Genomic DNA, 27,638 nt, shown 5'->3' with positions numbered 1-27,638 from the left:
GTAGCTGAATGGATAAGAGAACATGACCCAAATATATGCTGCTTACAAGAGACCCACCTCAGAACAAAAGACTCACACAGGCTGAAAAAAACCCAAAACCTTCTGGAGGACTTGAAAGGAGAGATCAACAGCAATACAGTCATAGTAGGGGACTGTTACACCCCACTAATTTTACTGGATAGATCTTCCACTCAAAAATTAACAAGGAAACAGTGAATCTAAATGACACTCTAGATCAGATGGATTTAATTGACATTTTCACAACATTTTACCCCAAAGCTGCAGAATATACATTCTCCTCAAGTGCACATGGGACGGTCTCAAAGAGAGACCACATGTTAGGACACAAAACAAGTCTTTACAAGTTCAAGAAGTTGAAATCATACCAAGCATCTACTTGGACTTTTACACCATGGAATACTATACAACTGTAAAAAAGAAGGATCTCTTACCCTTTGAGACAACATGGTGGGACCTAGAGAGTATTATGCTAAGGGAAATAAGCCAGTCAGAGAAAGACAAATATCACAAGATCTTACTCATATGTAGAATCTAATGAACAAAATAAACCAATGAACAAATTAGATCCAGAGACACAGAAGCATGGAACAGACTGGCGAATCTCAGAGGGAAGGCAGGGGTGGGTGGGTGCGTGGGGAGAGACTAACCTAAGAGCTTATATGCATATATGCATAACCCATGGACACAGACAATAGTGTGCTGAAGGCCTGAGTGGAGGAGTGCAGTGTGGAGGGGATCAATGGGGGGAAAAAGGGGATATCTGTAATATTTTCAACAATAAAGATAAATTAAAAAGATTTCCATCAATAAATTTGCTGTATTTTTAATGTTTTCTATTAATTTCTATTCTCAATCAATATTAATTCCTTTTTTGCCTTAGAACAGTGTTGTTAACCTTACTCTAATTTCCTCACATTAATATATTGCATGTTAATTGTAATTGCTCATTTGTTAATCATAAAATAATAACTGGCATTTCTTTTGAGTATACCATTGCCCATAAGCAAGAAACCAGAAAATAATGTGAAATGCAATAACTATTTCCTCTTTGAGAAAAGTAATATTCTGTTTTACTTCATTTGTAAGGATAGTGACAGTATTATCTGCTTACTTATCTAGTTATTAATAAACTCTAGTATCACTACAACATTCAGAGAATGTGGTTTGTATATCTATTTTTAGAAATTTACCTATTTCTCTTTGAAACCTAAGGTATCATCCTTTCAAATTCTCTATTTGACCTCAAAATAAATAAATTTTAATCATGTTATTTATATTATTTAATTTCTTCATGTCATTTATTTTCTTCTTGCTCTCTCCAAAAACTGAAATAAACATGTTTCAAAATCTTCCCACTGCAATAGCAATTTTGTCTATTTTTCCTTGGATGTCAAATAAGCTTTGGCTGGATATTAGATGCCCTATAATTTGGCACATCAAAGCGTATAACTTTTATTTTCCCTTTAACTTGTAAATGTAATCAATATAACATACCTTCAGCTAGTTAATGCTCTTTCCCTTAAACTCTACTTTCTCTCACATTTTTATTGCCAACATGTTTAGTTTTTATTTGGCTTTTTATAATATATTTTTGCTCATATCTTTATTTCTTATTTCCATAATCTTGTGACTAATGTGCCCTTCAAAACAATTTTTCTTTTAGTAACAAACTATATGGCCCACATAGTTGCTACATTATTTTATAAAGTATAAAATTTTTATTCTTTTTTATTCATTTTTATTCTTTTGTTATATTACTCAAATTGTTTTCTCATTTATGTAGGAAAATTACAGATGTTGTTCATTCTATTTTTATCTTAATAGTGATTACCTTTAAATTATTAGAAGTTATAATTAAATATGTCTCCACCGAAATCAACACAATTGCACTGACTGACTCACAAGATGAGTATTGAGCACATGTTCATTTACTACCTCCTTCCCTTACCTATTTTATAGTGAGAGTACAAATATTTTCTATTTCTTGGGCCCTTCAAATAGAACTGAAGAGAAAAGCTAATTAATACATGAGTAAAAACTACAATCCTATAAGTTCTAGGCATGAATGCAGAGAAAAAGACTGTTACACTATTAGGGTGTCTCTAATTTTAAAACTGATTCAAGAGAGGTTATTAAAGATTAGGGATACTTATCCCTTGTCATGTACATTGCAAACAACTTTGCAGCTTACTGTACGTTTTAAATTTTTCTTTAGTTGCTAAAGAAATTTGGATATTTTATTCACAAATAAAGTCAACTCACAAAAGAAATAACATAAATTGTAGGTAAACAAGAACAAGAGTCAACCTCTATAACAAACACGTGAAAACTAAGAGAGTCAGATATTTTGCCTAAGGGATCAGAAAATATTGTCTTTTAATTTTTTTAATTTATTCTTTTTTTAGAGAGAGAGAGAGAAGGAGAGAGTAAGAGAAAGATGCATCAATTTGTTGTTCCTCTTACTTATGCATTCGTTGGTTGATGCTCATATGTGCCCTGATGGGGGATGGAACATGCAACCTCAGCATATCAGGATGAAGCTCTAATCAACTAAGCTACCAGGTCAGGGTAGGATCAGAAAAGACTGTTTAAGTACCTAGTTTTGGCAAGGAAGTACAAAAGTAGATACAGCTCTTAAACTGTTGGTGGGAATTCAAATCTGGAGAAACTTTCCAAAGGCTCATTTGGCAAGGCATATCAAAATTCTTTAAAATACGCATTGCCTATTATACCCAAGGAGAAGATTATTGTGCAAAGATGCTTTTCACAGCAGATTTCTTTTGTAAGGCACTGAGAAATGGAAATTATCTTAATTTCTAAAAGCAAGGAATCTAAGTGATAAACTTAAAAGCATAAACACAAACACAAAAATTAAGTTTTAAAAAACAGTTTTATGTAGAAAAGAACTTGGCCTTGCCCAGGGGTCTGGCCTTTGCCCGTGGCTTCTGGAAGATAATCTGTCACACCATCATACATGATAGAGATGTCTTTGTTAATGGCAGGGGCCTGTCACACCTGATAGTCTTAAGGTGGGGGGTTGGCCATCCAAGAAAGACCTAGCTGATGATTTAGGGTGGAAACTTTGGGTCACAGAGGATCAGCCAACCTGGAAGCTGACATCAACCATGTAGACAAAGCATCAACCAGTTATGCCTACATAAGAGAGCCCCAATAAAAACCTGAACACCCAAGTGAGCTTGCCTGGTAGGCACACATCTATGCCAGGAAGGTAAAATGTCCTGAGTACAATGGAAGCATCACTTCTAGAATCATCCCAGGCTCTGCCCTATGCATCTCTTCCTTTGGCAGATATTTGACTTGTATCATTTCCCTATAAATAAACCATAACCATGAACACAGAGATGAGCAAAAATAGGAAAATTACCAGCCATTATTACCCAAAAGATAAATCATAAGATACGAAATAAGAACACTAATAATAAGACAAATAATATAAATACAATAATTAGTAAATAAATAAGAATATAAGAATAAACTCTGTGTTTCATGTACTCACAACTACAAACCTACTTTTGCCACAAGCTGTATAATAGTTGTCAGTGAGTTCCATGAGCCCTTTAGCTAACCATCAAACATGAGGGCAGATTTGGGAACCACCAGAACTTCCAGTTGGTGTCAGAAATCTAGCAGTCTGGAGGACTGTGCCCCCAAACCTTACAATTTGGTTAGCTCTGGGTAAGTAAAATCTAATGTTTATACATACTATTACATTTATAGAAATTTATGGGTAATACACGTGACTAGAAGTACACACTCCAAAATATCAGCAGTGGTTATATTTAGGTGCTGAGATATTATTGTTCAGGTGGTCCCTTTTTATGTTTTGCTAATTTTCTACAAATATTTATTTTGTTTGTAATCAAAAGATGAATATTTTTTAAATTATTATGTAACAAATTCATCAATCTGAAAAAAAGAAACCAAAATTAATTGATTGCTAGAGCCATCATTCTGGGGACCTGAAGCACATATTTTTATCTCGAGTGATAACCAAGTATCATCACTATGCACATCAGTTTCTATAGTAGTTCCATAACATTTAACAAAGAATAAATAACTGGATTTCAATAGTACAACTGTTAATTGTGAAAAATCATTCCTCTCAGAAATAGGAACAAAGGTCTTACATATATGTCTGTCATTTCTATATACTAGAAATAAACAATAACAACAATAAAAAAAACAGGAAAAAGAAAAAGGGTACAAGAAAAAAATAGAGTGTAAGATTCTTTCTTCAATGCTGATTTTTCAAATGCTTGTTATATACATATAATTCGGGGGAGGGGGGTGTGTGCAAAACTCAGATACTGGAGTAGATGTAGATAAGGGTAAAGGACCAGAGAAAAAAAGACCTGAGAAAAATGGCCTCAGCTGTATTTCCCATTAGCTACAATTTTATTCCTAATGGAGACATGTTTGGAATTCTGGACAATATAAGTGAGTCTGTTCAAAAATCAATAATGTCAAGCTGACACTACAGAACATACAAAAATGTTTCCTTAATGGAACAAAAGAAGAAGTCCAAGGAAGCAGGAGGGGGCAAGGACTTAAATATACCTTCTAAACCCAAGTCCACTACAGGTGGTCTCAAGTTCTTAAATCTAAAGAAAAGGCAAAATTACCAACTTGTACTCCTCATGTGATAATCAATTACCTAATATTAAATGCTTGAAATAAATACACTTAGTATGGATTATGTCAGCTCTTCAATTAGGAATAAATTCAGTCATTTCAAAAGCTGCTTTTAATAGTGTTCTTTGTAGAGACTTCTTTTCCCCTGACACTCCTCATCATCCCACCTTAAGCTATCGGTCCCCCAACAGTGAACCTAAGAAATCAATCTGCTAATGTATAATTTGTAAGGTTCCTCTGACTAACAAATGGATAATTGATTCCTTCACAAATGCTGCATCCCCATGGACACAGGGTGGAATGAATAAGAAACAGAAGATGGGATTTCATTTTCCTTCTCTCAGAGATCCACTAGTTAGCAATCACAACATCCACATGGCTGTCCATGCAGCTTCATGCTCTTTCATCACAGTTAGCAAGTAAACTGAGCTTACACATTACGTGTGTGAAAAGCAAACGTCTGTTCTTCATACTTGGAAGAAGCTCATTTAACTGCTTATTCTACTCTTCCCTGATGATACACTCTGAGGTAAGCAAGACCTCCATTAGGATTTAAAAAGTCTCTGAAAAATACACCTAATTGTGGGTTTTCTACAAATCTACAAAACATTTATTTTCTCAATAACTTATTCTATGGCCAAAAAGGCCTAACTTTTAACTATAAATTCTCAAATCTTCTCATCTGCTCTAAGATTTCATCTCTAGGTTTACATGAAATCCTTCTTTAAATTAAGGCAGAACAAATTTATCAACAGGTAATCTTGAAGTTAGAGAACTTTTGTGAAGCTTTCTTAAAAGTCTCAAAATGTGGGTTCAGTAAAAGAAAAAGATATAAAGGCTCCAGCCAGTTCCTTGGGAGATCTGCTCCCACAGCCTCATATTCCTTCACTCCTGAATGTCACAGCCCACCCCTCCACTGCCAATTACTCATCCTAAAGTCACCAAGAACTTCCTGGAGCTGAAGTAATGGGAACTCTTTCAACCTTACTTTAACTCAGCCACTGTGACAACTGACCCTGCTGATCACTGCTTTCTTCCAACCTTCTCTTCCCTCAGCAGTGACAACAACATTCTATTAATGAACTTACCACAATGAGCTATATAAAAACACTGTTGAATAAAAGAATACATTAATAAGGATCCTTTTTGTTATTTATGGTCCTGTGATAAAAGCTAAATATATCATTCTTACCTGGCACATCAGTTCAAAAAATAAAAATGCTAATAAAACATGAACCCACTGAAAAAGCCCAAAACATTTTTAAATGTCAAGTGAACATGCGTAACAAATACTAAGGGAAAAAACTGAAAAAATAATCCCACAAGAAAAGATGAAGGACATACTACTAGTCTGACTTCAAAGCAATATTAAATTCTGGATATGTAATAAATATTAAATTAAATAAATGAAAATTTTAAAATCATCAATGACAATAAAAGATAGAAACAATGATAAATAAACATTTAATGAAAAATTAGTTCAGAATTAAAATAAAATAATGCAAAAGTCAACACAAAATTTAAAATGACAGAGCAAAAATTAAAAGGCTGTAAATTTCAGTTATCATCAGTAAATACCAATACTGTATTAATTACCAGGAAGTTAGATTGCTGGCTTTCACTTGAAAGTGAGAATACATGATGTCCTTCACTTAAATTATAAAGCTATTCAATGTTTCCACACCAGGGACAGATAATGAACATCTACTCCTCTGGGAAGGCTCCTAAATTCCTTTTTGCTGGATTGGGATACCCCTCTTGTGTGTTCCAACATCACACTCTATCAGAATACACCTGTTTCAGAATAATAAGTCACTCTGTTGTCTGCCTCTAGCACTTAACTTGAGCTCCTGAAGAGCAGAAATCTACTTTAAACCCCACAGCTGGAACCAAAGAGCTCAATGAAGCTGCCAAAGAATGAGAACCTCAGTGTTTCAGAGTCTGAGGCTTTGATCCAAAAAACAAGTAAAACAAACAAATAAATAAAAGCTCTGTAAGAAGACAACTAATTAAGAGCCAAATAAATAAAAACAAAAAGAATTTTGTGAAAATATTATTTTCCTGAGTAAAGTTTTAAAGAATGGTAAAGCCTCAGACTACATTCAATGGAAAGAATTAACTTCTAACATGCCCCTGATCTTTTGGGGCCCAAGGTTTTCAATACTCAATATCAGGCTTAAATAGCTGAAAAAGAGTTGATGATCTACAAGCACCAACCATTTAACAAAAGCTACTGTTTCTGCAAATGGAGGAAAATATTTTATCACTAGTAATTCATTCCAACTTGAGAAATAATTAAGAAATTTTAAAAGATGCAAAGTCATTCACTTTCCACTCTGAATAAACAGAAAGGGTAGTGGTGAAATGCAGCATAGCTGTATATAAGTTACACTTAAAATTTTGTATAATAATGTGGCTGAAATATACTTTATTCCACAAATAACTACTTACCTATTATAAATTTATAATTTCAAAAGTACATCCCTTTTCCCAGAAATAGAAAAAAACATTCCTAAAATTCATATGGAACTACAGAAGAATGAATAGCCAAAAAAGTCTTGAGAAAGAAAAAGCTGGAAATATAACACTTCCTGATTTCAAGTTATACTACAAAGCTATAGTAATCAAAACAATATGGTACTAACAGAAAAAAAAGACATGCAAACCAATGGAACATAATCAAAAGCTCAGAAATAAGTCCACACCTATATAGTCAAATATATTTGACAAGGGACCCAAAAATAATCAATAGGGAAAGGACAGTCTCCTTAATAAGTGGTGGGGAAACTAGATATTCACATATAAAATAATGAAACTGAACCCCGATCTTACACCACTCACAAAAATTTACTTGAAATGGATAAAGGCCTTATCTAGGCAATGATTTTTTGGATATGACACCAAAGCACAAGTAATAAAACCAAAAATTAGTATATGAGACTATATCAAACTCAAAGCTTCTGAACATTTAAAAAAAAAATCTACAAAATGAAAAGGCAGCTTAGCTTATACCCAAAGATTTACAGAAGCCACATCGAGACTGGCCCCACTCCAATGGGCAGTGGCTGAGGTTCAGGAGGGATATCTCAGCTGCAGGGGTTCACCCTTAAGAAGCATGGGGTCTAAATCCCAAACTTGGTTGCCTAACCCAAAGCACCAGAAACAGGAAGAGGTGCCCACATCACATCTGGCTGTGAAAAGGAGTGGGGTTTCTGTCAGTCAGGGAGAGACGGAGTCCACTAGAGACACAGGCACCCTCTTAAAGGACCAATACAAAAAATTTCATTCTCAGCCAATCACCCTGGGCTCCAGCAGAGGGAAGGCAGAGTGAATAAGAGTTGCATGAGGAGAGTTTAGGGATTGTGGCTCTGGGAGGAAACTGAAAGGACAGCTGCCAGAATCCCAGGGATGAGTCATTCTCCTATACAGCAGACGCCATCTTTCTAGGGTGGAGCGCTCTCCTCCCTGTGGCATCATCCAGGGGAAGGCAAGAGCCCCACCCTCTGGAATCCTAAGATCTGGAAACAGCCCAAGCGCCCATCAGTAGATGAGTGGATAAAAAAGCTGTGGTACATTTCCACAATGGAATACTATGCAGCTGTAAAAAAAGATCTCTTACCTTTTGGGACAGCATGTACAGACCTGCAAGGTATTATGCTAAGTGAAATAAGCCAGTCAGAGAAAGACAGGTACCATATGACTTCACTTATATGTAGAATCTGATGAACAAAGTAAACCAATAAACAAAAAGAAGAACAGATAAGAGAACAGACTGACAGCTGTTGCGGGGTGGGAGGCTGGGTGAAAAAGGTGAAGGGATTAGCTAAAAATAAATAAAACTCATAGACACTGATAACAGTATGTCACCCCAATAAATTCCATAAAAAAAAGAAAAAGAGAAAAATTCCTTAAAATACATCTTTAAAAAAATACTACCAACCTAACATATTGATGAAATGTTGAGAGCTTCCTGTTTGGAATCAACATCTTATCAAAGGTTCTTATTTGACTGAAAGTACAATCAAATAAGAAAGCGATATAAAAAATAAAGTAACTAGAAATCCAGCTACCTCAGAATAGATGCAGAAAGAGAAGTGCTGTTCAGGTGATTGGAGATGAAGACTAACAGAGCCCTGGTTGACAATGAGGAGTCCATCTCAGGTAAATTTCTATTGGGGTTCAGGTCAAATGACTTTCTTCTAGGGGTCCATACATGGCACAAGTAAGTTTATTTCTTTGATGTTTTAAGAACATGCTTACTTATGTAACTAGGGTCTGTGAAATGTTTCCCAGTGCAGGTCTAGTGAATTGACTCCAGGAATTTCTTTTCATAGAGACATAGCAACTTGGTTTACACGATGCTTCTTTTGCATACTGTTGAGAGATGACAATCTACTTGGGAAATGACTTAATGTGGAATTGATAAAGCAATGTTTTTACACTGGAGAGCATTATAACAATTTCTGTGGTGAAGGGACGGCTGAATTTGTGATGATTTAAATGGTCTTCATGTTATATCTGAAAAACAAGTCAGGCATTTTCTATTTGATTTATAACTCGGTCTCAGTTATTTAAAGTATCTGTATTGCCCTTTTTAGATAAGTGATTTTTCCCCGACCGGTGAAAAGGCTTCACTTTTGCAAATGTTTTTAGATAAACAAAATGCATTAGCAATGCTGCTGCTATTGTTATAAAAGTGAGAAAAAAATAAGAATGTCTTTACTCCTAACAGGTTTTTCCTTTATCATTGGTGGTATCTTGCATATGGAGAAATTAAGCAAGGATATCTGCGGGCCCTGCTAAGATGTTCAAGTAGTTTTGTGATCACAATGGGTTTGCACCATGTTTGGTTTTCTTGAGCTGATTTTTTTCTCATGAAGTTTTGTCCTCAAAGATGTTGCATAGCAGATGCTTAGGACTTGGATAGTCTAAAGGGTAGCCCTCTAAGACTCAATTTAAAGAATAATAATACTTATTCCTTCTCTAGTTATATGGTTTCTGATAATCACATTAACTCACAGAAAAAATTAAATACTCTAGGGCAGAGGTGGGGAACATCCAGACCACAGGCCTTATACAATGGCGAAATCATTTGGTCTGGCCCTGCCCAGACAATAGCAGATGGAACTCGAAATTCAATAAATCTAGGAGCTTTTTTCATAGCTAATTTTTAACTTGATAATTTTGTATGGCCCTCAAATGATGTTATAAATATCCAAATGGCCCTTGGCAGAAAAAAGATTCCCCACCCCTGTCTAGGGCAACGTTCTCTGGGAAAAAAAGAATTTTGCTTTCTGGAATTGCAGCGTTAGAAAGCTGTAGACTAGGAATCTTGTCAGCATGGCCAGCTGCAGAGGACACCTTATTCACTGCATCCACCTTTCAGTCAAATCTATTTAGATATTAAAACATCAGTGTTGACCTACCAGTATTGCTCAATGGTTAGAGCATTGACCTGTACACTCAACCTGTACACTGAAGGGTGGTGGGTCCAATTCTGATTGAGGGCACGTACCTGGGTTACAGGTTGCATCCCTAGCCCATTAGGGCATGTGCAGGAGGCAACCAATCCATGTCTCTCACATCTCTCCTCTCTCTCTCTCTCCCCCCTTCCCTCCCTTCTTCCATCCCTCCACTCTCTCTAAAAAAATATAAAAATCAATGGGAAAAAAATCCTTAGGTGAGGATTAACAACAAAAAAAAAAATAACAAAAAAAAAAAATCAGTGTTTATTTCTATTCTAAATAATTTGAAATAATAATAGTAATAACTGCTCCCAACAAGGTCCTGCCTTTTAATTAGACTATGTATCTTTCCTAAATTCTTGTTTCTTTATCAGTGGGATCTAGTGGGCCAAAGTAAAGGTGTTTTGTTTTTTTAATCTAAATACTGTAGCCAACAAAAATCCAATCTTTGCCTAACTGAAAAGACTAGGCTTTTCCAGGCTCCTGATGAGTATCATCTCTTCAAAAGGCCTCATTCTTTTCTACTCCTCAGTGTTCACTTCCATTTCTGTGATGTTTATATCCTCCATTATTCCGTGTATAGGCCCTAGATTCTTCTCTTAGCTCGTTCTTTCTTTTGCTCACTTTTTATATTGCCACCCCCCTTGTTCAAGTCTTTATTGAATCTCACCTGGGTTATTTCAGTGAAACCCAACTGATCTCCCTGCCTCATGTCTCTCCTAATCCATCCTTCACATAGCTGCTCAAGTAATCTTCCCAAAGGAGTGCTGGGATTTTGTTACTCCCTTGACTGAAAACACCTGAGTGCCTCGTTGATGCCTGTGGAATAAAACAGAGCTCTTCTCTGCGGCCCGAAGGGCTCCTGCTGTCTAGGCTAGTCTTCTCCACATCGTGGACTGCAGCGTATCCAGACTTTGTACTTTCACTATTGTTGCAATGTGCTTTCCCACCTTTGCGTATGGAAATGCCCAGTGTCCCACCTGCTTTGTGACACCTTCCTTGATGACCTCACATAGGAGAGGTCATATTTTATATTCATTCAGTGATTGCTTCTTACTACTTCAGCAAACATTCTGTAAGGATGTAGAAGGGATATAAAGAATAATTCAATGCAGCCCCCTGTTCTCAAGTGTAATCAGTTGCGGATCTAGTCACACAAACAATGGTCTGTAATATAATGTTAAATTCGAAAATAGAGGTATTAGCAAGTGCTGGGATCAAAGACTGTATACACAATACCTTGAAGGGAGGCCCTGTCTGCTTGTTTTTGTTTAATCCTTTTTGTACTGTGTAGGGTTTTTGGTAATATTAGTTCCTTTTGTTAAATGCTCTTATTAGTAAATTTCTCTTCTGCACTATTCTCTTGCAATATTCCAATGACTTTGCTTTCTCTAGTAATTCTGCCTTCCTTTTTTTTTTTTATCACTCTTTCCTTTGTATGGTTTTTGGATATGTGTATAAGCAAGGAAAATACTGACTCAGTTTAAAAACAAATAATCCTACTTCACCATTTTGAAAATTGTCAGTTGTATTTCTTTTCAGGTCATTTATGTATGAAAAAAACAAATTCTTTTAACAATGGTTTTTCAGTAAAATGGATTGTTTTACAATGGCGTCACGACTACCCACAGCATAGGATCTGGTAGCTAGCAAGAGCTCAGCAATTCTAGTATGGATACTAGAAAGAGAAACTTGGCTGATTCCTTATGCTGTTGCTCAAACTGATTTACTGAGAAGTTCCTACTGAAGTTTTCCTCACTCATCTGTCAAACTTAGTACTATAGACAACCACCCAAGGCATCAAGGAAGACTTCTCCAAAATGTCCACTCTAAACTGTTAAGCAATGTGCACTGCAAGCTCTGTGGAGAATGAGCTCTAACTCCAATTAGCTATTCATCCATCTCTCTACAGAGGACAACTGCAGGTTTGTAGCATCCACAGGTCACTGTCTTAAACATGAACAGTGTTTCAGTGATTCACAAAGTCTCATAAGGGCATTTACCATCTTTACCATGTGCACCTGATCCAGTACAGTGCCTGGCATGTGAATAAAAGAGGAAATGTGGACCAAAAGCTTAATTTAGCCATTTATCAAAGCTATGTTTTAATCGGTGCCCAGACTGTGAATAACTATCTTGAATGTATGTTGTGTGCAAGCCAGCCTCCTACCATTGTCTGCTGGGATGTGGCAGGCACAGGGAAAAGATGAAGTTTAACAAAACAAAAACAGTTCTAAGAATCAGCAGTATGCCAGCTTCTTAGGCGGCAATCCCTTCCAAATCCTCCCTGTGTTTTTAAAGGTTGTTAGGATTTAGAAAACGAACATCTAATAAGCCTTCTGTAGGCTGAAAGGCCCATCCCTGCCCCTGCTTCTGCTAAGGTTATACCATCCAGGCAGTGCACAGGAGTGGATGAATGTCTGAGCCTTTCACCAGTCAGCCCTGCATAGGGTCTGTGGGTCTTGAGGGGTGGGAAGGGACAACAGCCTGGGGTGTGAGGGGGTCAGATGTGGTTGCAAATAGTCCTTGTCAGTTTAAAGCATCTAAGTCACACCCAGTGTGCTCTAATTGGGGAGGTGGTTAGGAACTCTTGTTAGAGGATATTTTTTAAAGTTAAAAAAAAAGGTATTTAGGAATGTTTTAATGAATAGCAAAGAGTGATATATAAACTGCTTATAAATGCAGAAAATTTAAACCCAAGTGTTATAACAGTGATGACACAAGGAATGAACAAAATTGTTTTCTTTCAAAATGAGGTGACTCTTCCTGAAAACTTCCATTCTTTTCATTCACAGATGATTTTTATTTGTTAGATTATTTCCAGGATATTAGTTAAGAATTTAAATCAAGGGCATTCATTTTCTTATAGGGTAATTTTATTTTTTTTATCATTAGAGTTGAAGTTAAAGTGGCTAAGTAGAGACACTTAAATTTATTTTTCTCCTGTTAAACTGTATTCTTCTTGTGGAAGTTATAGAATATGTATTAAGGCTATCTGGAGACACAAGTAGACAGTGTACACTGTACCTTAAAGTAATCATTTCATATTTATTCACATTAATTTTGCAGCATCAAGGGAAAGCTATGATGAACCTATGATAAAGCTACTTGAAGCACTATAGCTAGTTTAAAATCACTGTGAGGAAAGTCATCTATAGTTCAACAGATAGAGATATTTGGGAAATATTTTTGAGCTCCTGTGTTGGGAACATAACAGGTATCACCTCAAATAACAGACATATAATTGTTTCGTATTATTAAAATAAAAATATTGTTATGCTCCATATTTTAACTAACATATCAATTATTAAAATATATTGCTTTTCACTTAGAAATCAGCTTTAAACAGGTTCCTACCTTTTTCTACAATATGTGATTTTATTTTGTTTTTTCAAGCTTTATTGAGATATAACTGACATATAATGTTATGTTAAGTTTAAGGTGTACAAGTGGTTTGATACACATATATATTTCAAAATGTTTACCAAAATAAAGTTAGTTAACACATTCATTCTTCAACTCTCATAATTACCATTTTAATGATGTTATTTTATGGTGAGAACTTTAAAGCTCTACTCTCATAGCAACTTATAAGTACACCACACAGTACTATTAACTACAGTCACCATGCTGTACATCTTACAACTGAAGATATGTATAATTTGACCAACATCGTGCCACTTACCTATTCCCCAGCACCTGCAACTACCATTTTGCCATGTTTCTATGAGTTGAATATTTTTAGATCCCACATAGAAGAGAGGTCATACAGTATTTGTGCTTTTCTGTCTGACTTATTTCACTTAGCATAATGCCTTCAAGGCCCATCTCTGTTGTCATAAATGACAGGATTTCCTTCTTTTTATGGCTAAATATTATTCCATATATGTACACCACATTTTCTTTATCCATTCATTTGTCTGTGGTTATTTCCATGTCTTGCTATTATGGATAACTTTGCCATGAATACAGTAGTGCAGGTATCTCTTTGAAATCCTGATTTAATTTTCTTTGGATATATATTCAGAAGTGAGACTGTGAATCATATGGTAGTTCTATTTTTAATTTTTTTAAGAATCTTTATACTTTATCCATAGTGGCTGTACCAATTTACATTCCCACCAACAATGCACTAGAGTTTCGTTTCTCTGTATCTTTTCCAGCATTCGTTAACTCTTTTCTTTTCAATTATGGCCATTTTAACAGGTATGAGGTGTAGCTCATTGTGTTTTGTTTTGTTTTTAATCCTCACCTGAGGATATTTCTTCCGCTGCTTTTCAGAGAGAATAGAAAGGAGAGAGAGAGAGAAAGAAGCATTTATGTGAGAGAGACACATCGATCAGTTGCCTCCTATATGTGCCCCAACAAGGGAGTGGACTACAACCTAGGTATGTGCCCTGAATGGAAATTGAACCCCAGACCTTCCAGTGAACAGGACAATGCTCCAACCAACTGAGACACACCAGCCAGGGTTGCTGTCTCCTTTATAAAGACCAACACTTTATGATGGCTCTTTTCTTTTTTTAAAAAAAATATACCTTTTTTGATTTCAGAGAGAGGAAAGGAGAGGGAGAGAGAGATAGGAACATCAATGATGAGAGAGTCATTGATTGGCTGCCTCCTGCATGCCCCCAAATGGGGATCGAGCCCGCAACCCAGGCATGTGCCCTGACCAGGAATCAAACCCTGATTGCCTGGATCCTAGGTCAACCCTCAACTGCTGAGTCACACCCGGCCCGTCATAAGATGGCTCTTTCAATGAGCATTGACACTTTCTTCAAAAAAGTATTACCTGCCCCCCAAAATGATCACCTTTTTCACCCCAAATGTTCACATTCACACAACCACGGATGCCATGATACTTTCAAGGTACATCTGTTAAACAACAAAATGAAGCTTCAAATTCAAAATTTCCTTCTTCCTTAACAATTCCAAATCACAATTAAAAAATTAAAAAGCCTGAATCTTCTCTTTCAATTAACATAATTCCCATAAAATATTAGCTTTATATATTTAGAATAGAGAAAATGAAACAGCAAGGTAGTCAATTGATTTTCAATTACATTTGGCAACTGGATGAGATGGAGATAATGGGGCATGTACTTACAGTTCAAACCAGTGACTAAATGGGAGGGTTCACATTTTAAGGATTCCACAAACCCCAAGTATGTAAATTAACACCTTTATTCACTAATTAACAGGTGGTTTTTTTCAAATAACATTTCACCTAGACATTCTACAATGTTATAATTTTAAAAGAACACATATAGGAGTATTTTAAATGCTCCACTTAAATCCAAATGGATGACTATAATTAACTAAAGAATTGCAATTAAATAAATTTATAAAAGTAGATTTTCAAATAGAATTTGTATATAAAAGATAACCAGTCAAGCCCTGGCCAGTTTGGCTCAGTGGTTAGAGCATCAGCCCGTGGACTGAAGGGTCCCAGGTTTGATTCTGGCCAAGGGCATGTGCCCCAATTGCAGGCTAGATCCCCAGCTGTGGTAGAGGCATGTGCAGGAGGCAGCCAATCGATGTGTCTCTCTCACACCTATGTTTCTCTCTCTCTCTCTCTCCCTTCCACTCTCTCTGAAAACCAATGGAAAAAATATCCTTGGGTGAGGATTAAATTATATATACACACACACACACGTTATACATATATGTATATGTAAAACCAGTTAAAATATATAATGTATACATATAGACAGACCTCTTTCTTTATAAATTCACCTTTAAAATTTTTAGCATATACTGTAACATTGTTATATATAGTATATAACTATACATAATATATACTTTTAGCATTCTCATTTAAGTAATAAAGATCCTTTAAGCTATTAAAACAAACTGCTAATAATCTAAAGCACAAATTTTTACATGATATTTAGCTCACACATTATTTTATACTGTATACTTACTACATCAAACTTCTGAGTGATGTTCCCCTGGACATCAAGTAAATAAACTTTGCCATAATGTGTGCCCAGTGCCAAGAACTGTAAGAACAGAGAGGTCAGTTTATTAATGTACCATTAACACACAATTACTAATAAAATCATTTTCAAAGTTAAGATCTTAATGCATAAGTAATCTGTAATGCCTTAGACGATATGCAGTCCTTGGAGAAGGTCTATTTCCAGCTTCAGGGAAATAACAGGACAGGGCCCACTTTACTGTGATAGTGCAAGCTAGCTGTCAGAATGACTCATGAGGACCCTCATCTACTGACAACTAATGGTGTGTACGTGGTCTGTACACAATGCCTCATGGACTGAGGCAGCAAATTAAAATGCAGGTATGAAAACATGACCAACCTAAGGTTGAACTCAAAGTCAGAAGGAAATTACTAAACAACTCACCTTAATTTATGGCTAATGTGTAAATCTGTGCTATCATTTAAATTCAAAATATATATACACAAATAACAAAGTACTATTTTTTAGAAAGAAAAATCCATGCCATATCAAAAGATGAAAAACTCAGATGTACTTATACTATCAGTTAGCATTAGAATGCCTCTATAAAAGTTCATGTATAATACTGAGTATAAATGTTTATATCCTAATGCAAAAAAAAAATCCTTTTCTGTCACAAAATAACTGCCGAGCTCCATATTCATCTCATGATATGAAACTAGTTCATAACTCCCACTGTTCCTTTCATCTGAACTTAAGCCAAAAGAAACTTTAGGACTACCTGAAATATGACATAAGATTTTTCTACCTTTTTATTTCTTTATGCTTTACTCAAAAAGTTCCAAATTCTCGGTAATTCAGTGCATGTGAGCATGCTTCATTGCAACCTATAATGAAATGCTCACATTTACAGGCACTACTAAGCATTTCAGTCAAGCAGCACAATCTTTAAAAAATAACCTTGTAGAAAGTCAAGATTTAAAAAGATTTATCAAAATGGAATTGCTTAAAATGAAATTTTGGTTCAGGCACTTAAAATATGAAGCTGCATTAAAGAGGAGTCACAAAAACGGAAATAAGGGGTTTGTTAGAAATTCATCCCCAGCAATGCCTTTCACTCCTGCAAGGTTGTGCCTTTTTTTAAAGAAGAAAAAAGTCCCCTGGGTAAAAAAATCAATACTGGTTAATAAAACATCAGATGTGCAGACATAACTAGGTATGACGACTCTGCTGCACAGGCCTGCCTGAATGCACCAGATGCCATGCCGATTACTCATCCAGGGCAGACAGCAAGCCTGGTGAAAACAGGATGCCTGGGCCCTAGGAAAGGGAAGGGGCAAGAGGTAATTCTGGGGGGAAATTAGTTTGAATATATAAACCAAACCAGGATGTTTTCTCCAAAGCAAAAGAAGATTCTAATCAGAAACAGAGGACTCAGTTGTAATATTTTCTCCACAGTGACACTGTCAATATTTGAATTAAAAAAACCACACAATACTAACTAAAAACAAACAGTACTCCACTTCACTACATCCCAAGGGCTCTATAGTATTGACTCTCCTCATAAGTACTGTATTTAGTTTTTTAGAAAACTACGGGGGAATGGATCCTTAAAGCACTTTACTACTAGGACATTCTCAAACACCTCTGTGAAGGCCATATTTGAACTACCAATTATACTTTATTAAAGTTTTAAAGGTTCTAAGCAGGGTACTTTATCTAAACATTAATTCCTTCCCTTTTTCCTTTTTTATTAATTACTAGTTTAATCCATTTAATATTTAAGATAGGAAACAAAATAATTATTTTAATTTTATAGTTTCAACCTAAAACTATAATTACTTTAGAATATTTTTTGGGGGAAAATTACAGTGGTTTTCACAACAAGCTACTTTTGTTTACAAAAACATTTAATCAATTAGTCTGGCCAGCTTAGCTCAGCGGTTGGGCATCAACCTATGATCCAGAGATCATGGTTCGATTCTAGGTCAAGGTACATGCTCGGGTTTCAGGCCTGATTTCCCAGTAGGGGGCGCGCAGGAGGCAGCTGATCAATGACTCTCATCCTTGATGTTTCTCTCTCTCTCTCTCTCCCTTCCTCTCTCTGAAATCAATAAAGATATTTTTAAAAAACAACATTTAATCAGATTAGATAAATTACAGCTGCTCTCTTTTAGAAATAATTTTATGTACTTTAAAAAAATCGAAGTTTGATAAGCCAATTGGAGAGGTCTTCAAAAATCTACTTAACTACGAAAATTATTGATGAGTTATACTTACATTTGCTAATGCTTTTGTCTACTTAAAATGCAACAAAAAATGCAAAATTGGCCACAAATCACAAATGTAAATACAAATTCTTTAAATGTGACTTTCTTTCCAGTCATTAAAATTTTATAACTATTGAATTTTTTTAAACCTGAGAGCACTTACAATCCAGGATGAGCAAAGAATAAATAAAACTTAATTAGCCCCTTCCATGTTTAATTACAAAAACTTGATTCATTTTATGAAGTATCAGATTGTGCATCCAATCCTTTTGAACACTTCCTAGGATAACTGCTTTTACTGTGAATGACTGGGCTTTTTGTACATAAACAAGTAAAAGTGATAAGCAGTCCTTGGACCACAGAGGAAACAAGAAGTAGCACATTTCAAATGTGGTCAGCAGTATATTATCTATGTTCACATAGCATTTTTAGTATTCAAAGCAGACAGTGCCTTCAATTACATAAGAGTTGAAATAAGCCCTGGAGTTGATGTGACTTCCCTGGAGCTATGGACAGTAAAAGAGTTAAAATACTCTCTACTGGACCAGAAATCTCATAAAAAGAAACATGGGCCTCAGATCAAGAGTGCATGTTCTAAAAGTTAGCACAGATTACAGTTCCAACTGTTAGGCTCCTTGACCAAATTTATTTAAGTACGGTGTAAAGTGGGATGTCTGAGCAGGTAAACTCTGTTCTCCATGTCATCCAGTCAATGGTTCACTCAACACACAAAACACAATAGCACCTACAATATATACAATAAGCAAAGGATGACAGTACAATGAGACAGACAGATATAAAAGATGATAATTATAATTAAATTTAAAGAGTTTGCTTAAAATGAAATATCTCTAAGACTTTATGGACCATCAGAAATGTCAGCTTTGCTGAACTTTGAACACTGAAGGAGGACTTGGACAACAGACACCGAGGCAAATGGGGCAGACTTGTGCTAAAGACCATTTTAGGCAGAGTGGAATACAACTTGTTCAAAGGCATGGAGCAAAAAAAGCAGAAAAAAGTCAAGAAATTACAAGCAGTTTTAAATGAAACATTCAGTTCATGACCAGGTGAGGAGACAGGCAATGGGGCAGGAAAGACTGGTTAATAGAAGGCATTAATATTTATGGAAAGAAGAAATGTAGAAAAGTTAAGGGGAGGGGTATGTGTGTCCAAATCATGAAGACACCAGGAAGCCAATGAAGAATTCTAGGAAGGATTACATGATCAGATCTGAGTTTCTAGAAGATTATTTTAATAGAAAGAACTGGAAGGAATGGACTAGAATGGAAGCAAATCTTTGAAAGAAAATAGACTGGTTCACAGTGCGTGCATTAGTTCCAGGGAGAAATAAAGAATGCCTAAATTAAAGAGAAGTACTCAGGATGGGAGTGGAATTCAAGCAGCTGAGATGGAGTGGAATCCAGGTAAGACAGGTTATGAGGAAAAAGAACCAAACACTACTGTCAGAGCACACTTATGACAGAAAGTGCTACAACATAAGGCCAATTACCCAGAGGGCAAGACCACAGAGTCTTATATACCACATTAAGGAGTTTTGACTTTATTTAGCAGATTATGAAAATCATACAAGGTTTTAAAATATGTATTTCTCACAGATCATTTTGGCAACCAGGTGGCAAGTGGGTTAAAAGTAGAAAAATCAGCCGGGCCGGGCGTGGCTCAACGGTTGAGCGTCGACCTAGGATCCAGGCGATCGGGATTCGATTCCCGGTAAGGGCACATGCCCAGGTTGTGGGCTCGATCCCCAGTTGGGGACGTGCAGGATCAATGACTCTCTCATCATTGATGTTTTTCTTTTCTCTTTTTTATAATATATCTTTATTGATTTCAGAGAGAGGAAAGGAGAGGAAGAGAGAGAGAGATAGAAACACCAATGATGAGAGAGTCATTGATCGGCTGCCTCCTGCAGGCCTCCTGACTGGGGATTGAGCCCCAACCTGGGCATGTGCCCTGACCGGGAATCAAACCCCGATTGCCTGGATCCTAGGTCGACACTCAACTACTGAGCCATACCTGGCCAGGCTCATCATTGATGTTTCTATCTCTCTCTCTCCCTCTCCTTTCCTCTCTCTGAAATCAATAAAGATATATTTAAAAAAAAAAAAAAAGGCAGAAAAATCATAGGCACATGAGTGCAGACAGAAGATGAGGACCTAAGCTAGGGCAGAGTGGTAAGAAAATCACCATAACTTAGGGAATGACTGGGTGTTAAAGGAGGAGTCAGCTTTGGCTTACATGACAAAGGAGATGGTGATGCCAACAAATGAGATAGAGAATAAAAAATGATGCAAGGCTAGAGGGAAAAGAAGAGCTCATTATGAACATGCTGAGTTTCCAGTCAAAACAAAAGATAGAGATGTTTAGAAGGCACTTGGATACATAATCACACTATTCTGGGAAGAGGCAGTGTGTAGGTGGTCATAGAAATCATGAAACTGAAAATCAGAAAAGTACAAATTTAGAAGACATGTGGACAATGGACCAAATCTTGGAAAAACCAACAAGTAAGGGAAAGGTGGAGGTAAAAGTAAGTGAAAGAACGAGAGGAAGTAACAGAAAGTGCGAGAACATAATAACAGAATGGTATCATGACAATGAAGTTTTGAGAGGGCGAAACCCACAGTTTTAAAAGCAGCAAAATGCTACCCTAGCCAGTTTGGCTTACTGGTTAGAGCATCGGCCCGCAGTTTGAAGGGTCCTGGATTTGATTCCAGCCAAGGGCACCTGCCTCAGTTGTAGGCTCCAAGCCTGGCCCCGGTTGGCACACATGCAGGAGGCAAACAATCAGTGGGTCTCTCTCACAACAATGTTTCTCTCTCTCTCCCACTCTCTTTGAAAAGCAATGGAAAACATCCTCGGGTGAGGATTAAAAAAATGAATAAGTAAATAAAAGCAGCAAAATGCCAAAAAATCCAAGTGCAAGGAACATTTCCAAGCTCTTTTTATGAGGCCAGTATTATCCAAATTCCAAAACCACATTAAGATACTACAAAGAAAGAGAATTACAGTACAGGTCAATATCTCCGATGAACACAGATGCTAAAATCCTCAACAAAATAGTAGCAAATCGGACCCAGCAATATATTAAAAAGATCATACACCATGACCAAGTGGGATTTATTCCTGGGATGCAAGGCTGGTACAATATTCATAAGTCAATAAATGTGATTACATCACATAAACAAATTGAAAAACAAAAATCACATGATCATATCAATAGATGCAGAAAAAGCAGTTAACAAAATCCAACACCTATTTTTGATAAAAACACTCAGCAAAGTGGGAATAGAGGGGTCATAACTCAACATAATAAAGGCCATATATGACAAACCTACAGCCAACATCATTCTCAATGGGCAAAAACTAAAACCATTTCCATTAAAAACCGGAACAAGACAGGGATGTCTACTTTCACCACTCTTATTCAACATAGCACTGGAAGTCCTAGCCAGAGCAATCAGACAGGAAGAAAACATAAAAGGCATCCAAACTGGAATGGAGGAAGTAAAACTGTCATTATGTGTAGATGACATGATATTGTACATAGGAAATCCTAAAGATTCCACTAAAAAACTACTAGATTTAATAAATGAATTCGGCAATGTAGCAGGATACAAAACACCCAGAAATCAATGGCATTTTTATACACCAACACTGAACTCTCAGAAAGAGAAACTAAAAAATAATCCCATTTACCACTGCAACAATAAAATTAAAATACTTGGGAATAAACTTAACTAAGGAGGTAAAACACCTGTACTTGGAAAACTACAGGACGTTGCAAAAAGAGAGAGAGAGGAAGATACAAATCAGTAGAAGCATACACTGCGTTCATGGACTGGAAGAATTAACATCATTAAAATGTCCATACTACCCAAATCAATCTACCTATTCAATGCACTCCCTATTAAACTACCAATGGTATATTTCACAGATCTAGAACAAATACTTCAAAAATTTATATGGAACCAAAAAAGACCCAAATAGCTGCAGCAATCTTGAGAAAGAAGAGCAAAGTTGGAGGGATCACAATACCAGATATCAATCAAGCTATACTACAAAGCCACTGTAATCAAAAAAGCCTGGTACTGGCACGAGAACAGGTATATAGATCAATGGAACAGAACAGAGAAACAGGAAATGGAGCCAAGCCATTATGCTCAATTAATATTTGACAATGGAGGCAACAGCATACAATGGAATAACGATAGTCTCTTCAATAAATGGTGAAGAAATTTGACAGGCACATGCAAAAAACTGAAACAAGACCACCAACTTATACCATACACAAGAATAAACTCGAAGTGGATAAAAGACTTAAATGTAACACATGAAACCATAAAAATCCTAGAAGAAAATGTAGGCAGCAAAATATCAGACATCTCACGAAGGAGAATTTTCACCACCGATACATTGCATAGGGCAAGAGAAACAAGGGAAAAAATAAACAAATGGGACTACATCAAAATAAAAAGCTTCTGCACAGCAAAAGAAATCAGCATCAAAATGATAAGGGAATCCACTGCCCAGCCAGTGTGGCTCAGAGGTTGAAGGTGGACCTATGAACCAGGAGATCACTGTTAGATTCTTGATAAGGGCACATGCTCAGGTTTCAGGCTCAATCCCCAATGCCGGGGTGTGCAGGAGGCAGCTGATCGATGACTCTCTGATCACTGATGTTTCTATTCTCTCTCTCTCTTTTCCTCTCTCTGAAATGAAAAAGAAAAGAAAAGGGAATCCACTGTATGGGAGAACATATTTGCCAATGATACATCTGATAAGGGGTTAATTTCCAAAATATATAAAGTACTCATACAACTCAACAAAATGTTAAGACAAACGAACCAATTAAAAAATGGGCAGAAGACCTGAATATATGCTTCTCCAAAGAGGGCATACAAAAGGCCAACAAACATAAAAATATGCTCAAGGTGAATAATCATCAGAGAGATGCAAATTAAAATGACAATGAGGTATCACTGTGTATACACCTGCCAGGATGGCTATCATCAATAATCAACAAGTAATAAGTGCTGGCAAGGATGTGGAGAAAAAGGAACTCTAGTACACTGTTGGTGGGAATCCAGACTAGTACAAGCACTATGGAAAACAGTGTGGAGCTTCCTCAAAAAATTAAAAATGGAACTGCCATTTGATCCAGTGATCCCACTTCTAGGAATATATATTAGGCCTCCCCAGGCCTTCACCACAGTATTGTCTGTGTCCATGGGTTATACATATATGCATATAAGTTCTTTGGTTAATCCCTCCCCCCTTCCTTCTGAAAATCGTCAGTCTGTTGCATGCTTCCATGCCTCTGGATCAATTTTGTCAGTTTATTTTGTTCATTAGATTCCACATATAAATGAGATCATGTGATACTTGTCTTTCTCTGACTGGCTTATTTCGCTTAGCATAGTAATCTCCAGCTCCCTCTGAGTTTTCTCAAAGGGTAATAGATCTTTCTTTTTTATAGCAGCATAGTATTCCATTATGTAAATGCACCAGAGTTTTTAATCCACTCATCTCCTGATGGACACGTGGGCTGTTTCCAGATCTTATCTATTGTAAATAACACTGCTATGAACACAGGGGTGCATATATTCTTTCTGATTGGTATTTAGGATATATTGGTGGTTCTAGGAATATAACCTATGTCTGTTCCATGACATAGCGTGTATCGCTAGGGGAGAAGGTAGGAAATGAGGTGAGGTGAAGAACAAAAGTGGACTAAAAGGCCCTTGAACAGGAAGAAGAAAAGAAAGACGGGTATGGATTCAGATGAGGTGGGAAAGGGGTAAGGAACTGATGCTGATCATGCCTGATAGTTTCAATTTTCTTAATTAAATAGAAATGACCCAGGCAGGGCGTGGCTCAGCGGTTGAGCATCGACCTATGATCCAGGAGATAGAGGTTTGATTCCCAGTCAGGGCACATGCCCAGGTGGCAGGCTCAATCCCCAGTCAGGAGGCAGCTAATCAATGATGACTTTCTCAACACTGATGTTTCTGTCTCTCTTCCTCTCCCTTCCTCTCTCTGAAATCAATAAAAATATATTTTTAAAAAACACATTTAAAAAAAATTAATAGAAATGACATCATCCTCTAAAAGTGAAGGAATAGTGATTGAGAAGGAGGACTGAGGACTAAAGAAGCTGATGAAGAACAAATAAATAACAGCATTTTTAGTGGCTGAGAGATACAATAAAGGACAGAGGTATAACAGAACTGAAGATGCTGGTGAAGTTAGGATAGTTAACCATTTGATAGAAAATTTTTAAAAAAAAATGGATTGGAGATCAGGGCTCTGTAAGGTCACAGAACAGCATTAGAGAAATTAACACAGAAGTCTGATGAATAAAAAGGTTCAACAGAGAGTACATTTAAAGATCCTCAGGTTCCAGGTACTGACACCATCCAGAGAGTGGCCTTAATGCTGGGAGATTAAACAGGGCAGAAGTGGAATTAAATTAGGTTGAAGAACTGCAAGGTCAGTCTTCAGTGAATAAAGGAAAGTGACTAGGAAGTTGGAAATGGCAGCAACTGAGGAGGGGTAGATGGTGGTGCAGCTAAAAGGCAGATACCTCAAGAAGGATGTTTCTGGTAAAATGAGAGACAGCAAATGTTTTAGTGAGTGAGGTTGAGTAAGTACAGGACCCTGTTTACAATGGAATGAAATTTAAAGGACAAAAAAACTGGGTGGTGACAAGGAGGAGGAGCAACACTGAAGGTAACACAGGATAAACCCAGGAATTGGATCAGAATTGGGGAGTCTGCCTTTTGTGGATGGCAAAGACTCACTCCTGGGGCTCATAGGACAATGGCTGAAACTGCCTCGCCTCCGATACTCGATTATGACACATTTTGTTTTGATCCAAGAAGGGACTAAGGGTGCTGTACAGTACTTAGCCTGGACTCAGAAAGTTGGTGGAGGCTTTGTTACAGCAAAGACTTAGATGTGGAATAGATTAATTCACTCATATAATCTATAATAATTTGGGGTCTCTCTACTGATTCTTAATACCTCCAACATAATCCCTTGTATTCTATGAAAGCACTGAGCTCCACAGATTCTAATCTTAATACTTTTCTACTCTACTACTTATGATTTGAGGAATTTAATGATAGTGTTTCCAAGAACCACTTACTATAAATCTTTTACATCCATCATTGTCTAAATTCTACTTGATACACCCTTAGAGTGTGCTCTCTGTGTGTATATAAATACATTTTATATATATATAGTATTTTTGGCCACTGTGTTGATTTTTTATGGTGAGGAAGAAGAGAGGAAGAGTGGCAGAAAGACACAATTACTGCGAAAAACCACCACTAAACACTAAAAGCATCAGGACTCCAAAGTATAAAAAAGCTTACAATAGAATGACTTACAGAAGAATGATCTGTAAGGGCTACCTTACCTTGTCATGGACTGTCATGCAGCTAGCTGCATCCTTCTGAAGGATTTCAGTTACCCCATTGGAAAGCCTTTCATACTTGAGTTTGGGCTCCTCTTCACTCTCTTCTTCCTGCACAAAAAGCAGAGAAAATGATAGCCAACATGGATTTATCTGATATTGTCAGAGACCCAAAACACATTTCTTAAGGGGGACCCAGAGACAGTTCCCTCAATGATTATCAATAACTACAACCACAGCTAAAGGTTAAGATCTTCATGTTTCACTTTTCCAACTGGGTGTATCAACTGCTACAAATGCACTAGTAGAATAAATTCAAAAGCTGAAAACAGGATTATCCACGCTTACTTTAACAGTAATCAACTTTGGCATATTAAATACAAAACTGCCTGGTCCACTATGCAGACATATACCAAAGAAAGTAAGTCAGCAAAACACTTCTCATTATGATCTCAGGGTCATAAAAACTCACAGCAATAAGAGAGGAATACAATAAATCTCTAAAGGACATTATTGTATTTCAAGAGTATAAATATTTTTGTCAGATTTGAGATAAGAATATCTCATTTTAATTAGAAAATATAATTATAAAAATTAAATCAAAGTGAAAGAAAATTGTAAATTTTATATAAAGCAAAATGTATTCTTCCCCTTCAGATAAAAAAATTTTAATATTTCTTTTAAATAACTGATAATCCATGAACAATCATTATTTAGTTTATGTTAGAAGATGTTTGTTTAATCTCATATAAATAAACCTACTTATGCATTAAAATTTCTTAATAATTTAATAGGTATTATTATTATTAACTTCATATGTTTAACCTCACTGTTGAAACAGTATAAGATATCCTTAATCCTCATGGCTATGGAATAAAGTTAGGAATCTCTACTGATTATAATGGCCATTAATTAATGAATCAAGGATAGTTATAAAAATCATTACAGTGATTCAGAAAAAGATTTTACTTTACTGCATCAGTATGTAATGAGAAACCAAAACAATGTATATATATATATCAATACTTGTGATAGGATAAAGCTGGCCAAAACAGAAGTTCATAAAAATAATCTACTCATGGACTTTCCCTTTAAAAATAATTGTATAGCCTTCACCTTCCAGCTAGTACTCGAGTAGCTTACGCACATCAATGTTCCAACCCAGAATAAGCAGAAAGGCTTAACAAAATATATTGCAACATCAGTCTAAAGGCACCAATTAAAGGGCTGCTGAGGCAACCTGAACTACAAGGACCATGAATGATTCCAAGGTGGCGGAAAAAGGATGGTGAGGTGAGGTAAGCTGACATTCTACAGCCATTCTTCCTAGTGGGATGTACCAATTCTGGGTACAGGACAGGAGCTGAAAACCCAAGCTCTTGCCTGGGAAGATGGCTATTGCTGAAGGTATGGAAAGCAGCAAACCTTTTGGTACTTGTCGGCATAGCGTGACAAATTGGAGACTTGAGGGGCTAAGATCCCAGTGGAAGAGTAAGGCAGATACTTTTCCCCATGAGACAACTCCCAATTTTCAAACCTGTATGAGATGTGAAGCTAAAAAGCTAAACAGAAAGCCTCAAAAAATGCAAACAAACCGGTTGCTTTGATATGCTGAGAAAATAAGAATTAATGTTCAGAAGCCATCAGCAAATGAGGTCCTGTGAACACCACCACAGATTCTAAGGAACACACAAAAAAATGCTTACCAAAATGTCAATCTAGCTTTGACTCATTTCAATCTCGGATTGGAGTAAGGTAAATAACCCCAACCTATCTGCCCAGTAAAGGGAAGGGTGACTCCTGGGAGAAAGAAAACTTCTCCCGGGAATTTTCACTTACAATATTGAAAATTCAATAAAAAATTACT

At 36.4% G+C, this 27,638-nt stretch overlaps 1 protein-coding gene across 4 annotated transcripts in view; it reads right to left on the bottom strand.

The window, feature by feature from the left end:
• VPS41 (VPS41 subunit of HOPS complex) overlaps positions 1-27,638 on the bottom strand; it is a 184,681-nt gene that overhangs the window by 133,427 nt on the left and 23,616 nt on the right. For all 4 annotated transcript variants that reach the window (XM_087821080.1, XM_016199147.2, XM_087821082.1 and 1 more), the window contains exons 3-4: positions 25,775-25,882; positions 16,064-16,141 (exon numbers count right to left, since the gene is read on the bottom strand). In XM_087821080.1, the coding sequence (XP_087677206.1) occupies positions 16,064-16,141; positions 25,775-25,882 (186 nt within the window). The remainder of the gene's footprint in view (positions 1-16,063; positions 16,142-25,774; positions 25,883-27,638) is intronic.

The sequence above is a fragment of the Miniopterus natalensis genome, chromosome 10 (assembly GCF_054644295.1).
Source record: "Miniopterus natalensis isolate mMinNat1 chromosome 10, mMinNat1.hap1, whole genome shotgun sequence".
Taxonomy (NCBI): domain Eukaryota; kingdom Metazoa; phylum Chordata; class Mammalia; order Chiroptera; family Miniopteridae; genus Miniopterus; species Miniopterus natalensis.
This window is presented reverse-complemented; position numbering and strand designations above follow the sequence as displayed.